The sequence below is a fragment of the Rana temporaria genome, chromosome 12, assembly GCF_905171775.1.
Source record: "Rana temporaria chromosome 12, aRanTem1.1, whole genome shotgun sequence".
NCBI lineage: Eukaryota > Metazoa > Chordata > Amphibia > Anura > Ranidae > Rana > Rana temporaria.
In genome coordinates, this window is record NC_053500.1 from 125,643,497 (window position 1) to 125,657,644 (window position 14,148).

Below are 14,148 nucleotides of genomic sequence, written 5' to 3' on the forward strand. Positions count from 1 at the left end.
TCAATCCTGAATCACTATCCTCTACTGCTATCAACTGTCCCCTAGGCAACTAGTCCTTTCATGTTCGAATGATTCGCCTGAATACTATTATTACTATATATACGATTATTATATTTATGTTGTGCCAAGATCCATGGTGTACCCTTCATTCATTCTTCATTCTTATTTCTTCTAATTGTGATATCATTCACTAAGAGATGCTTCTCTTTTTCCGTATAAGATGACAGTGATACTTCTCTGTATTGTGTTTGCTCTTTCTTGTTTTGTTGAAAAATTTCAATAAACATACAATTACAAAAAAAAATAAAAAATATTGCTTTTTTTTCAAAATTGTCGCTCTATTTTTGTTTATAGCACAAAAAAAAAAAAACGCAGAGGTGATCAAATATCACCAAAAGAAAGCTCTATATGTGGGAAAAAAGGACGTAAATTTTGTTTGGGAGCCACGTCACACGACCGCGCAATTGTCAGTTAAAGTGACGCAGTGCCGAATTGCAAAAAGACCTCTGGTCTTTAAGCTGACAAATGGTCCAGGGCTGAAGTGGTTAAAGAGACTTTTTTGTATTTATTTTTTTAAATGACATTTAATTTTTTTTTTTTTTTATGGCATTTTAGTGTAAATATGAGATCTGAAGTATTTTTGCCCCCAGATCTCATAATTAAGAGGACCTGTCATGCTTTTTTTTTTTCTATTACAAGGGATGGTTATATCATTATTTTTTTTATTTTTTTAAAGAACAGTGTAAAAATAAAAATAAATAAATAAAAATGAATGCGCCCCCTCCCGCCGAGCACGCGTGCAGAAACGAACGCATACGTGAGCAGCGCACGCATATGAAAACCACACATGTGAGGTATCACGGCGATCGTTGATGCGAGAGCAATAATTCTAGCCCTAGACCGCCTCTGTAATTCAAAACAATCTGTATAGTGTTTACATGTTCTCTCTGTATGAGGTTTCCTTCTATAATCCAAAGATATTCTGGTAGGTTAACTGGCTCCTGTCTAAATTGATCCTAGTATATGGTGCCACTGGCTGCGCTGCTATCAATCAACCAATGAATGAGCCAAGAAGCCAGGGCCTTCACGGGGCGGGACTTTTCAGGGGTCAGGTAAGTAAACGGGGGGGGGGGGGGCTGGGGGGCGGCTAATCCTCGGATGAAAAACCTTTTCAACACCTTTAAAACTCTGCTTATTGCCCCCTTGGGGCCTATACACTTTTCTACTATATGTGCATGAATCAGCTATGCACATCTGTTATCACATTCTGAATGTCAAGCCAGAGCAATTGGGGATGGTTGAGGAAAGACCTTGTGACGTAACTCATAAGGAAATCACCAAGAACATTCTATGTAAAAATGGCTCACAAGTGACATGGGGCCCAGCCTCAGATTTTGCACTCTCCACATTTAGTAGACCAACCCCATGGTGCCCAGAGAGCCGATTAATAGCATTGCCAAGAGTGGAATACAACTAATGCATACAAAAAGTGGTGTGCTCAAGGTGAAAGGTGCCATGTACTGCTGCAGGAAGGAATGTACACTACCTTATTTGCCGGCGTATAAGGTGACTGGGCGTATAAGACGACCCCCTAATTTTCCAGCTAAAATGGTTTTGGCATATACTCTCCGTATAAGACGACCCCCTTGCCCCCTCACTGTGCCATTGTCTACCTCGCTGTGCCATTGCATACCTCACTGTGCCATTGCATACCTCACTGTGCCATTGCATACCTCACTGTGCCATTACATATCTCACTGTGCCATTGCCTGCCTCACTGTGCCATTGCCTGCCTCACTGTGCCATTGCCTGCCTCACTGTGCCATTGCCTGCCTCAGTGTGCCATAGCATACCTCAGTGTGCCATAGCATACCTCAGTGTGCCATAGCATACCTCAGTGTGCCATAGCATACCTCAGTGTGCCATAGCATACCTCAGTGTGCCATAGCATACCTCAGTGTGCCATTGCCTACCTCACTGTGCCATTGCTTACCTCACGATCTCCATACCTTATCCCTGGCAGAGTCAGTCAGACTGCGGGCGTCCATTGTTCAAAAGCCGCGCCTCCTCCTCGTCCTGTTCCGTGATAGGCGGAACACTCAGGAGAGCCTGTGTTCAACCTATCACGGACATCCTTTCGTCCTCGGACGAGAGGACGTCCGTGATCGGCGGAACGCTCTGCTGGAAAACTGAGTGTTCCGCCTATCACGGAACAGCACGAGGAGGAGGCGCGGCTTTTGAACAATGGACGCCCGCAGTCTGACTGAATCTGCATCCGGCGTATAAGACGACCCCCGATTTTTGAGGCATATTTTTAAGTATAAAAGGTCGTCTTATACACCGGAAAATACGGTATAGTGCATTGCAGAAGACTAGTGTATATTGTATACTGCTGTGAATATATCTGAACTGGATCAACCATTTTAGTTCCTTTGGAGCTCCCTAGGAGCCCCTGAACCCAACCTCCTAATATGCAAATTGTGACTTTCTGCGCATGAGAGGGTTTCATTTGTGGAACCTGTCAGGTCAGAACTACAGGAGCTGCTATGGCTGAATTGTTTTTAAAGATGCAATTGCCAGAACTGTTTTTCTTCTTGATGTATGTCTTCTTTAGTCTCTGGATGGATGGACACCTGATATACACTTGCTTTTTCCAAACTCAGTAATCTAAAGCAAACATGTAAATGACGGCCCTGGGACATACATACATACATCTTTAACACAAGTCATCTTTATTAGTGTTGAGCGGAATACGCCATATTCGATTTCGCGATATATCACGAATATATAGCCGAATATTCGAGAAATATTCGCTAAAAATCGAATATTCGTGATATTTTATCCAAATGAAATTTTTGCGAAATTTCGCTATTGCGAATGCGAAAATAATTGCGAAATTTCGACACGTGCAGTAGGAGAACTCTGATTGGCTCATTCTGAAATCGAATATTCGTGATATTTTATCGAAATTTCGCAAATGCGAATGCGAAATTGATTGCGGAATTTCGACAACTGTGGTAGGAGAACTCTGATTGGCTCCGATGCAAAAGAAGGGCGGAGAAAATAATCTCGCAATATTCCTATTACCGAATATTCGCATTGCGAATATTCGGGAATATATAAAATGATCGTTTCAGCTACTCGGCCCAGTGTCTCTAATCATACCAGCAATGCTTTTAGACGTCGATGGAGATCACTGGGATGTGATCGGTTTTAAAAATAAAATTGAAAAAATGCGAATATTGGCCGCGAAATTCGAGATATTCGCGAATACTCGAATATGCCATATTCGCAATACGAATATTCGTGAGCAACACTAATCTTTATTATTCTAATCTGACAAATTACCTTTAGGAAAGCTTTATTCTTTTAAAGAATCATTTTAATGATCATTTATATACACCTTGATATTTAATACAAAGCCTGTGCTATTTGATGATTCTCTTATGATTTTACTTGAACAAAATATCAATTTGTTTATATACTTTTGATACAATATATAAGTCTGCATTTGTCTCTTTGATATTAGTAGTGTCCCTGTGTTTCATAGGGATATTCTTCATCTTCGGTAATTAGGGTGAGTAATTATCTTTGGTTTGTTTTATGCCTTTTATTATTGACAATATGTTAATTATCTCCATATCTGTTATAATTTATTGTTCTTGTACTATAAAAAAAAAAAAAAAGGAATAACAAAAGTGAAATCTAAAATAAGAAAAGAAAACTTCGTACTACCGCTGTATACCACATACAGTAAAATCTTGGACTGCGAGCATAATTCGTTCCGGAAACATGCTTGTAATCCAAAGCACTTGTATTGAAGCAAATTTCCCCATAAGAAATAATGGAAACTCAGATGATTCGTTCCGCAACCATTTATTCATAAGTCCGTCAAGCGGTTGTATACCCTCATGTATGCCCTGTACACACGATCAGTTGGTCTGATGAAAAAGGTCCGATGGATCGTGTGTGGGCTAAAACAACGTTAAAAACCCGCGCATGCTCAGAAGCAAGTTATGAGACGGGAGCGCTCGTTCTGGTAAAACTACCGTTCATAATGGAGTAAGCACATTCATCACGCTGTAACAGACTGAAAAGCGCGAATCGTCTTTTACTAACACGGAATCAGATAAAGCAGCCCAAAGGCGAATGGAACTTCCCCTTTATAGTGCCGTCGTACGTGTTGTATGTCACCGCGCTTTGCTAGAGCATTTTTTTTTAAAACGATGGTGTGTGGGCAACGTCGTTTTTAATGAAGTTGGAAAAACTACGTTTTTTTTTTCCATGACGAAAAATGATCGTGTGTACGCGGCATTAGAGTCGGTGGGGGACAGATGCAGCATCCTCCAGGTAAGTATGATTATTACAAGAAAAAATTCCAAACTTCTCTTTTAATATAACTTGGGACAAACTACATCTTGTTAGCCTCTGATTCATACCATGAGGGCAAAGATATTAATGATCCTATTTCCCAATTTGCAAGAGGCCCAATGTCAGACATCTCAAGACAGCACATATTATTCACGGCCTTTTAATTTCCAATCTTCACACAACTTCACCTTAAAAAAAAAACACTTGTTAGCCGATTCTAGTTAGCCACTTACGGTTAATTAATGCATTTAGATTAAATGATGTCACTGTATACATATACACAGAGAGGCATATTTATAAAGCTACAAATCTGACATTCACATGTCAGATTAAATGTCAATAATTGATTCACCACCAGTGAATGTTTAGTGCAAATACCATTCACTGATTTAAAAATATGCTCCTTAATGAGTTCCTGCGTCCTCCCTAAATTCACAGTCCTTGTGATTTCACTCTTTGGAACTTTCTGCACCTTGGTTACACTTCCACACTTGTATCCATGTATGCTTTGGTCTGTCTCTATCATTCCTCATCCCTATGTAAGGAGTTAAGAGTGCTGCTTTCTGAAGGTACATAAGACTCCAATTTAAATATAGAAAGTCAAGCTACCACAACCCCTTCCCCCATTTTAACATTTTTATCGCCGACACAATTGCTGCAATTACACCTACAGAGTGACTGCATGCAAATTGTAATACTTTGTAGCAAACCATTTACACGTATGCAGAGAAGCAAAGATGGATTAACAGGATACACAGAAGGTATAAATCGAATGCTGAAGAGATAGACAGAAAGATAGATCAATGGATAGATAGATAGATAGATGGGGGAGAACAATAGATAGGTAGATAGATAGATAGATAGATAGATAGATAGATAGATAGATAGATAGATAGATAGATAGATAGATAGATAGATAGATAGATAGATAGATAGATAGATAGATAGATAGATAGATAGATAGATAGATAGATAGATAAATAAAAAAAAGAATTAATAGATAGAGAGAGACCAATAAACAGACCCAACAGATACACAGAGAAAGAGAGGACGAGAAAAAAAGAGGGGGGGGGGGCAATAGATAGATAAATAGATCTTTGATTAACAAATACATGGAGAAAAATAAAAGGGGGGAGAGAGACACACAAATAGAAAATAGATAGGTACTGTAGATAGATAGATAGATAGATAGATAGATAGATAGATAGATAGATAGATAGATAGATAGATAGATAGATAGATAGATAGATAGATAGATAGATAGATAGATAGATAGACATAAAATACAAAATAAAGAAAGAGAGACCAATAAACAGACCCAACAGATACACAGAGAAAGAGAGGGAGAAAAAAAAAGAAGGTGGGGGGGGGGCAATAGATAGACCAATAGATAGATAGATAGATACATGGAGAAAAAGAGTGGGGGGGGGCAGAAAGATAGATCAACAGATACATGGGAAAAAAAGAGAGGGTGAGACCAATATATAGATAGATGGGTAGTTCAATAGATAGATAGGATAGATAGGATAGATAAATAAACAAAAAATACAAATATAAAAAATAGAGAGAGGGAGAGAGACCAATAAACAGACCCAACAGATACATATAAAAAGAGAGGGAGAGAAAAGAGAAGGGGGGGGGGGGGGGGGAGACCAAGAGATAGATAGATCAATAGATTGTTTGATCAACAAATACATGGAGAAAAAAAAAGGGGGGAGAGAGAAACCAATAGATAAATAGGTACTGTAGGTCAATAGTTAGACCAATAGATATATAGACAGATAGATAAAAAGATAGATAGATAGATAGATAGATAGATAGATAGATAGATAGATAGATAGATAGATAGATAGATAGATAGATAGATAGATAGATAGATAGATAGAGGGGGGGCAATAGATAAGTAGGTCAATAGACCAACAGATAGATAGATAGATAGATACTCTATAGGTAGACCAATTGAAAGAGAGGCGATAGATAGACCCATAAACTGATTTTTTTTTCCATCTTAGAAATAGAAACTCATGTCTTTATCAATCTCTACAGAAATCCAGGAAAGTCATTCCATACATGGTCACTTATAAAGCACTTACATTTATAAAAGACACGCACAGGAATCACATAGCGACATTCATTCTCATCAGCACCAATTACACCAAGATAAAGGATTAGAATCTCCACCATAAAGCCAGGATTAATCACATGACCGCGCTCACTCTAATATCAATCAGCACACGTTTGCTGCACTGTCCCAATCAATCACCCTTCAGCACAAAAAAACTTTGCCTCTCCCATCAATTATCCTGTTTTTATTACACAGCCCTCATCACTCACTATAATATTTAGCACACGGTCAATAAGGACTCTTTTTACTGTACTAACAGCATCAGTCACTAAGAGAGCACATTATAGTAATTCTTACTTATTTAGCATCAGGGCCGGCCTTAGGTGTTCAGGCGCCCTGTGCGAGCTAATCCTGTGGCACCCCCCCCCCCCCCCATCTTCACCCCTCGCCCCCTGGTCACCTAAACATACACAAAGGCCCCTTTCAGATGTCCACTCCGCCTGTCGGTTTTTACAAGTCCGTTAACGGACTTGTAATACATCCCTATGGGATCGCGTCCGTTAGCGGATGGAGCATCCGCTATTGTCCGCGTCCGTCGGGATCCGGTTTTCGGACGGAAAAAAACCCTATTTTTCTTCCGTCCGGCGGAACGGAACTGATGCAGACGGACACACGGTCCGTCTGCATCCGGTTCCCCATAGGGCAGAGCGGAGCCGAGACAGGGCGGTCTCTGCACTGTGTGCGGGGACCACCCTATCCGCCGACAGCTCAGCGGGGATTCCCGCTGAGCCGACGGAGACACACGGAGCGGACCCAGAAACGGTCCGCTCCGTGTGAAAGAGCCCAAAGAGGAACAAAAATATTTGTAACAAATCATTTGTTTTAATTTAACTTTACGTTGCACAGCACCCTGCATCACTGGACCCCTTTACATTACACAGCACCCTGCACTTATGGACCTCTTTACATTACACAGCACCCTGCATCACTGGACCCCTTTACATTACACAGCACCCTGCACCCCTTTACATTACACAGCACCCTGCATCACTGGACCCCTTTACATTACACAGAACCCTGCAGCTCTGGACCCCCTGAATGTTACACAGACCCCCCCCCCCCCTTCAGTGCAGACCCTCCTTCAGTGTATCCACCCCTTCAATGCAGACCCCCCATTCAGAGTAGCCCCCCATTGCCAGTCTGACAGCCCCCCTGTGTGTGGTATGCTTCCCCCCTAGTACGTCCCTGGATGGCCGCACGGCGCCCCTGTTGCCCATGGCGCCCTGTGCGTCCGCACATTTTCGCACACCCCAAAGGCCGGCCCTGCTTAGCATACAATGAATGTGTGTCATGATAGTTGTTATACTGAGAGGGCTAACCAGAATATCTTACTAATAATATATAGGTATTATTACGACAGGAACATTAATTGATCAATTCTGATATCATAGTTGGCATCAACCAATCCTAATCAAACATCCGCCAAGTATTTTATAACCGTAGACCTCTGTGTAGTTTACTTACATTACAATGCATTCATTTTATTATTTATGTATTGCTTATATAAAAAATATAAATAATATATTTGTATTTATTTCTTTTTATATTTGTACTCTATTATCCCTCTACAAACACTCTTCTCTTCCTCTGCGATATGTTCACACATTATTGCAAGTCAATATTTACATTTGCTATTGCTCTCTATTCTTGATGGTCTGTTATGAGACCAAGATTAATCACAGTCAACTACAATGCCAAACTTCTTGATGTATAACAATCGCCATCAGATTTACCAAAACCAGCCTGCCACTTTTTAATCCTGCAATAGAACATTTTAAATCCCCATCGCCCCATTATATATATGGGATGTAATGACCATAAATAATCATGGGATTTGAAAAGATGGCAGTTCTTATAAGACAATCAATAGCAATCATTCTATTGTCTATCGTCGGCTCGTCCATCCAGGATTTCTCATAAACGGAAGCTTCCATTCCTGGTGTGCGGAACATCTGGAAGGAAGTCTTGCGTTTGTACACATATTGCAAGTGATATTATTATCTTGTATATGATATAGCAGCTCAGGAATAAAAACACTATAATAATAGCTGCATCCCTGAAAGAAGCCAAGTTACATTAACACATCACCACAGTGGTCACTAATGTTATCAGACACGGTCTTATAGGCATCATTTAAAAAAATATATATATATTTATTAATTATATTAATCAGAAGACCCATCCCCAGCCTTAAAGCCCCCAGGTCCCAACTTGCATAACTTACATCATCATTAGTTAAAATGCTAATCAACCCTTGTTAATCATTTGGAAACATGACTACATAAATAAAAAAAATTCCAGCAGATCTCTTAGCTATGAATATGTTTAAAATATTAACATAGCAACTGTTAGGCACAACCCCATCACCTACAAAATGTGTTTTGCAATACAGGGATAAGATGTGTTCCCCCAAGACCTGGAAAAAAAAAATCAATAAATGATATTGTGGCTACAGAGTTGCATATGAAAAGCCCCTCTATGGAATCTATCACTCCAACTCCAAAAAAAAAAAACATGCAATTTGCATCCTACATTCTGAGAGCATCATCTGGGCTGTCAGTGTTATAGCTCACATCTAATAGCCCAAGATTTTGGAAAATGAATGACCATCAGCTACTGGAGGCCACTGGGTAAAGATGCAGGCACTGACACCCCAGATTAATCACTGTGGAGTACCCCAAAACAAAGGTCCCCCAATAAAAAAAAACTCCAGAAAGCATAACTAGTAGCAGATCTGATATGTCATTGTTACAGCTAACGTTAACCATCTCAAGCATTTGGGAAAGGGGATGACTATCAGCTACTGGAGCCCTATGTGTAAAGATACAGCCAAGGTCTTTACTGTGGTGCACCCCAATACAAAGACACCCCATGTGGAGTACCCCAAAACAAAGGTCCCCCAATAAAAAAACCTCCAGAAAGCATAACTAGTAGCAGATCTTATATGTCCATGTTACAGCTAACGTTAACCATCTCAAGCATTTGGGAAAAGGGATGACTATCAGCTACTGGAGCCCTATGTGTAAAGATACAGCCAAGGTCTTTACTGTGGTGCACCCCAATACAAAGACACCCCATAAATCATCATTCCAGAAAACAGAACTAATAGCAGATCTGAGATGCTCATGTTGCAGTTCAAACTAAACACCCCAAGAATTTGGGAAAAGGATGACTATCAGCTACTGGAGCCCTATGTGTAAAGATACAGCCAAGGTCTTTACTGTAGTGCACCCCAATACAAAGACACCCCATGTGGAGTACCCCAAAACCACAGGTCCCCCAATAAAAAACCTCCAGAAAGCATAACAAGTAGCAGATCTGAGATGCTCATGTTGCAGTTCACACTAAACACCCCAAGAATTTGGAAAAAGGATGACCATCAGCTACTGGAGCCCTGTATGTTAAGCCATGGGCAATGACACTCCAAGTCTTTTACCATGGAGCACCCTAATACAAAGACACCCCATGAATCATCACTCCAGAAAACAGAACTAATAGCAGATCTGGGTTGCTTATGTTCCAGGTTACACTAAACACCCCAAGCATTTGGAAAAAGGATGACCATCAGCTACTAGATCCCTATATGTTAAGCCATGGGCAATGGCATTTCAAGCCTTTTACCACGGAGCACCTCAATACACAGGCATCCCATTAAACATCACTTCAGAAGATGGAACTCATAGGAGATTTGAGATTGTCCATGTTAGAGCTCAAACTAAACACCCCAAGTATTTGGAAGATAATGACCATCAGATTCTTGAGGCTTATATGTTAAGTCATGGGCAATGACTCTCCAAGTCCTTCACCATGGAGCACCCCAATACATCTTATTAAGCATCACTTCAAAAACCAGAACTAATAAGAGATATGAAATGTCCATGGTATGGCTCACGCTAAACACCCCAAGAATTTAGAAAAGGATGACCATCAGCTACTGGAGCCCTACATATAAAGTCACCATGGAGCACCCCAATACAAAGACATCCCATGGAGCACCACTCCAGGAAACATAACTAATAGGGTATCTGGGATGTTCATGATATAGCTCACAGTAAGCACCCCTTGTATTTGGTACACGACTGTCAGCTACTGAAACCACTTTGTGTAAAGCCACTATGGAGCACCCCAATACAAAGACATCACATGGAGCACCACTCCATAAAACATAACTAATAAGAGATCTGGGATGTCCACTATATAGCTCACATTAAGCACCATAAGTATTTGGAAACAGGTTGACCATCAGCTACTAAAGGCAATGACATCCAAGGTTCTTCACTATTGAGCACCCCAATACAAAGACACCCTCATAGGAGGACCACTCCAGAAACTGATAGAGGGTCTGACAGGTATACATTTCACACCAAGCATTTGGAAAATAATGACCAACAGTTTCCTGAAGCCCCATGTGTAAAACCACCATGGAGCTCCCCAATACCTTAAAACACCACAGAGCAGCACTCTAGAAAGCATAACTAACAGCAGATCTGAGCTGTCCATATTAAATCTCACATCAGATATCTCAAGCATTTAGAAAAAGAATAACCACCAGCTCCTGGAGCCTTACAGTGTAAAGCTATAGGCACTGGCACCCCAAGTTCTTCACCATTAAGCACCCCAAGACAAAGACACCCAATAGAGGACCACTCCAGAAAACATAACTAATAGGAGATCTGACAAGTCCATGTTACAGATCATATCAGATATCTCAAGCATTTAGAAAAAGAATAACCACCAGCTTCTGGAGCCCCATATGTAATACTATAGGCACTGGCACCCCAAGTTATTAACCATTAAGCACCCCAAGACAAAGACACCCAATAGAGGACCACTCCAAAAAACATAACCAATAGGAGATCTGACAAGTCAATGTTACAGATCACATCAGATATCCATTCTCAAGCCTTTAGAAGAGAATAACCATCAGCTCCTGGAGCCCCACATGTAAAACTATAGGCACTGACACCCCAAGATCTTCGCCATTAAGCACCCCAAGACAAAGACACCCAATAGAGGACCACTCCAGAAAACATAACTAATAGGAGATCTGAGAGGTCCATGTTACAGATCACATCAGATATCTCAAGCATTTAGAAAAAGAATAACCACCAGCTCCTGGAGCCCCACATGTAAAACTATAGGCACTGACACCCCAAGACAAAGACACCCAATAGAGGACCACCCCAGAAAACATAACTAATAGAAGATCTGAGAGGTCCATGTAACAGATCACATCAGATATCTCAAGCATTTGGAAAAGGATGACCAACAGCTACTGGACCCCTAAATCTAAAGCCATGGGGGAGCACCCCAATACAAAGACACCCCATGTGAGCACCACTCCAGAAAACAACTAATAGGAGATCTGACAGGTAGGTCCATGTGACAGATCACACTAAACACCCCAAGCTTTTATAAAAAGAATACCCATCAGCTACTGGAGCCCTACAGGTAAAGCCATGGCTGGGCAAGGACACCCCAGGTTCTTCACTGTGGAGCACCCCAAAAAAAAGACACCCCCATAGAGGACCACTCACCTAGAGGAGAGCTGACAGCAGATGACAAGTGACCATAAACTGATGTCCAATAATCCCATCCCCCATTATAATTGTCCTTCCATATAACTCTAGCCAGACACAACTGAGACCCCCAAAACTCAGACCCCCCCTAGAAGAGGAGTCCAGTGAAGATGTGACCTACCATCGGCGGCGCTGTCTTTGTCTCCCAGGCTGAGGTGGATGTAGACCCCCAGGCAGTGCAGGACCCCCAGGCTCAGTCCCCAGGCTCCCATGGTCTTATCACCTGGGGGGCTCCGGCCGCTCTCCCACTGCAGGATGCGCTCAGCGCGGAGGGATCTGCTGGTGCTGTGAGCTCAGGCTGGCGGAGGGATCAGGCTCTGCACACAAAAAAATTCCCGTTCCGGAGCCAGTACCCGGTGTAGGAGGGGGAGGGGGGGGGGGTCACCGAATTAGGGAGGAGCGCCGTGCGGGGACAGGGGAGGACTCGGTAATGAGAGGATACGGTACGGAATTCACTAAGGTGGTGCTGAAACAGTACCGTGCTCACCGCCCGCTGTGCGCGTCTGATGAGTGTCAGCCTTGTGGTCCACACCGGGAGTCACCCCCCTCCCCCTCCCCAGTCCTCCTATCCCAGGGACATCCTACTACTCATCTCATAGACTTCCACTGCTCAGGATCGGGAGAAGACTTCATCTACAATCCTCATACCTACAACTTTGTGTCACAATATTATTCTCATCATCTTTAAATTCAATTAATAACAACAGAATTGTTTAAAAAAAATTGTGGTGTCCTCTAACATTGGTGGTATCTCCTAACACTAGTGGTGGTGTCCCTTAACACTATTGGTAGCGTTCTCTAACATAGTGGTGGTGGTGTCCCCTAGCATTAGTGGTGGTGTCCCCCCTAGTATTAGTGGTGGTGTCCCCTAGAATTTAGCATTAGCGGTGGTGTCCCTTAGCATTAGTGGTGGTGTCCCCTAGAATTTAGCATTAGTGGTGGTGTCCCCCCTAGCATTAGTGGTGGTGTCCCCTAACACTAGTGGTGGTGCTGCACCACCACTAGTGTTAGGGGACACCACCACTAATGCTAGATTCTAGGGGACACCACCAGTAGTGTTAAGGGACACAGCCACTAATGCTAGGGGACACTACCACTAATGCTAAGGGACACTACCACTAATACTAGGGGGGACACCACCACTAATACTAGGGGGGACACCACCACTAATGCTAAGGGACACTACCACTAATACTAGGGGGGACACCACCACTAATACTAGGGGGGACACCACCACTAATGCTAAGGGACACCACCACTAATACTAGGGGGGACACTACCACTAATGCTAAGGGACACCACCACTAATACTAGGGGGGACACCACCACTAATACTAGGGGGGACACCACCACTAATGCTAAGGGACACTACCACTAATACTAGGGGGGACACCACCACTAATACTAGGGGGGACACCACCACTAATACTAGGGGGGACACTACCACTAATGCTAAGGGACACCACCACTAATACTATGGGGGACACTACCACTAATGCTAGGGGACACCACCACCACTATGTTAGAGAACGCTACCAATAGTGTTAAGGGACACCACCAATGTTAGAGGACACCACAATTTTTTTAAAACAATTCTGTTGTTATTAATTGTTTTCAAAGATGATGAAAATAATATTGTGACACAAAGTTGTAGGTATGAGGATAATACTGGTGCCCCTTAACACTATTGGTAGCGTTCTCGAACATCAACACTAGTGGTGGTGCCCCCTAGCATTAGTGCTGTCCCCCCTAGAATTAGTGGTGGTGTCCCCTAGCATTAGTGCTGTCCCCCCTAGTATTAGTGGTGCTGTCCCCTAGCATTAGTGCTGTCCCCCCTAGCATTAGTGGTGGTGTCCCCTAGCATTAGTGCTGTGCCCCCTAGCATTAGTGGTGGTGTCCCCTAGCATTAGTGCTGTGCCCCCTAGCATTAGTGGTGGTGTCCCCTAGCATTAGTGCTGTGCCCCCTAGTATTAGTGGTGGTGTCCCCTAGCATTAGTGCTGTTCCCCCTAGTATTAGTGGTGGTGTCCCCTAGCATTAATGCTGTACCCCCTAGTATTAGTGGTGGTGTCCCC

General features: G+C 42.4%; 1 protein-coding gene across 1 annotated transcript in view; it reads right to left on the reverse strand.

Annotated features, from left to right (window-relative positions):
* The window catches only part of VSTM2L (V-set and transmembrane domain containing 2 like), a 103,071-nt gene extending 90,493 nt beyond the window's left edge, over positions 1-12,578 (reverse strand). The window contains exon 1 of the mRNA XM_040330571.1: positions 12,197-12,578. Within this exon, the coding sequence (XP_040186505.1) occupies positions 12,197-12,287 (91 nt within the window). The 5' untranslated portion in view covers positions 12,288-12,578. The remainder of the gene's footprint in view (positions 1-12,196) is intronic.
* Between the last annotated feature and the right edge of the window lie 1,570 nt (positions 12,579-14,148).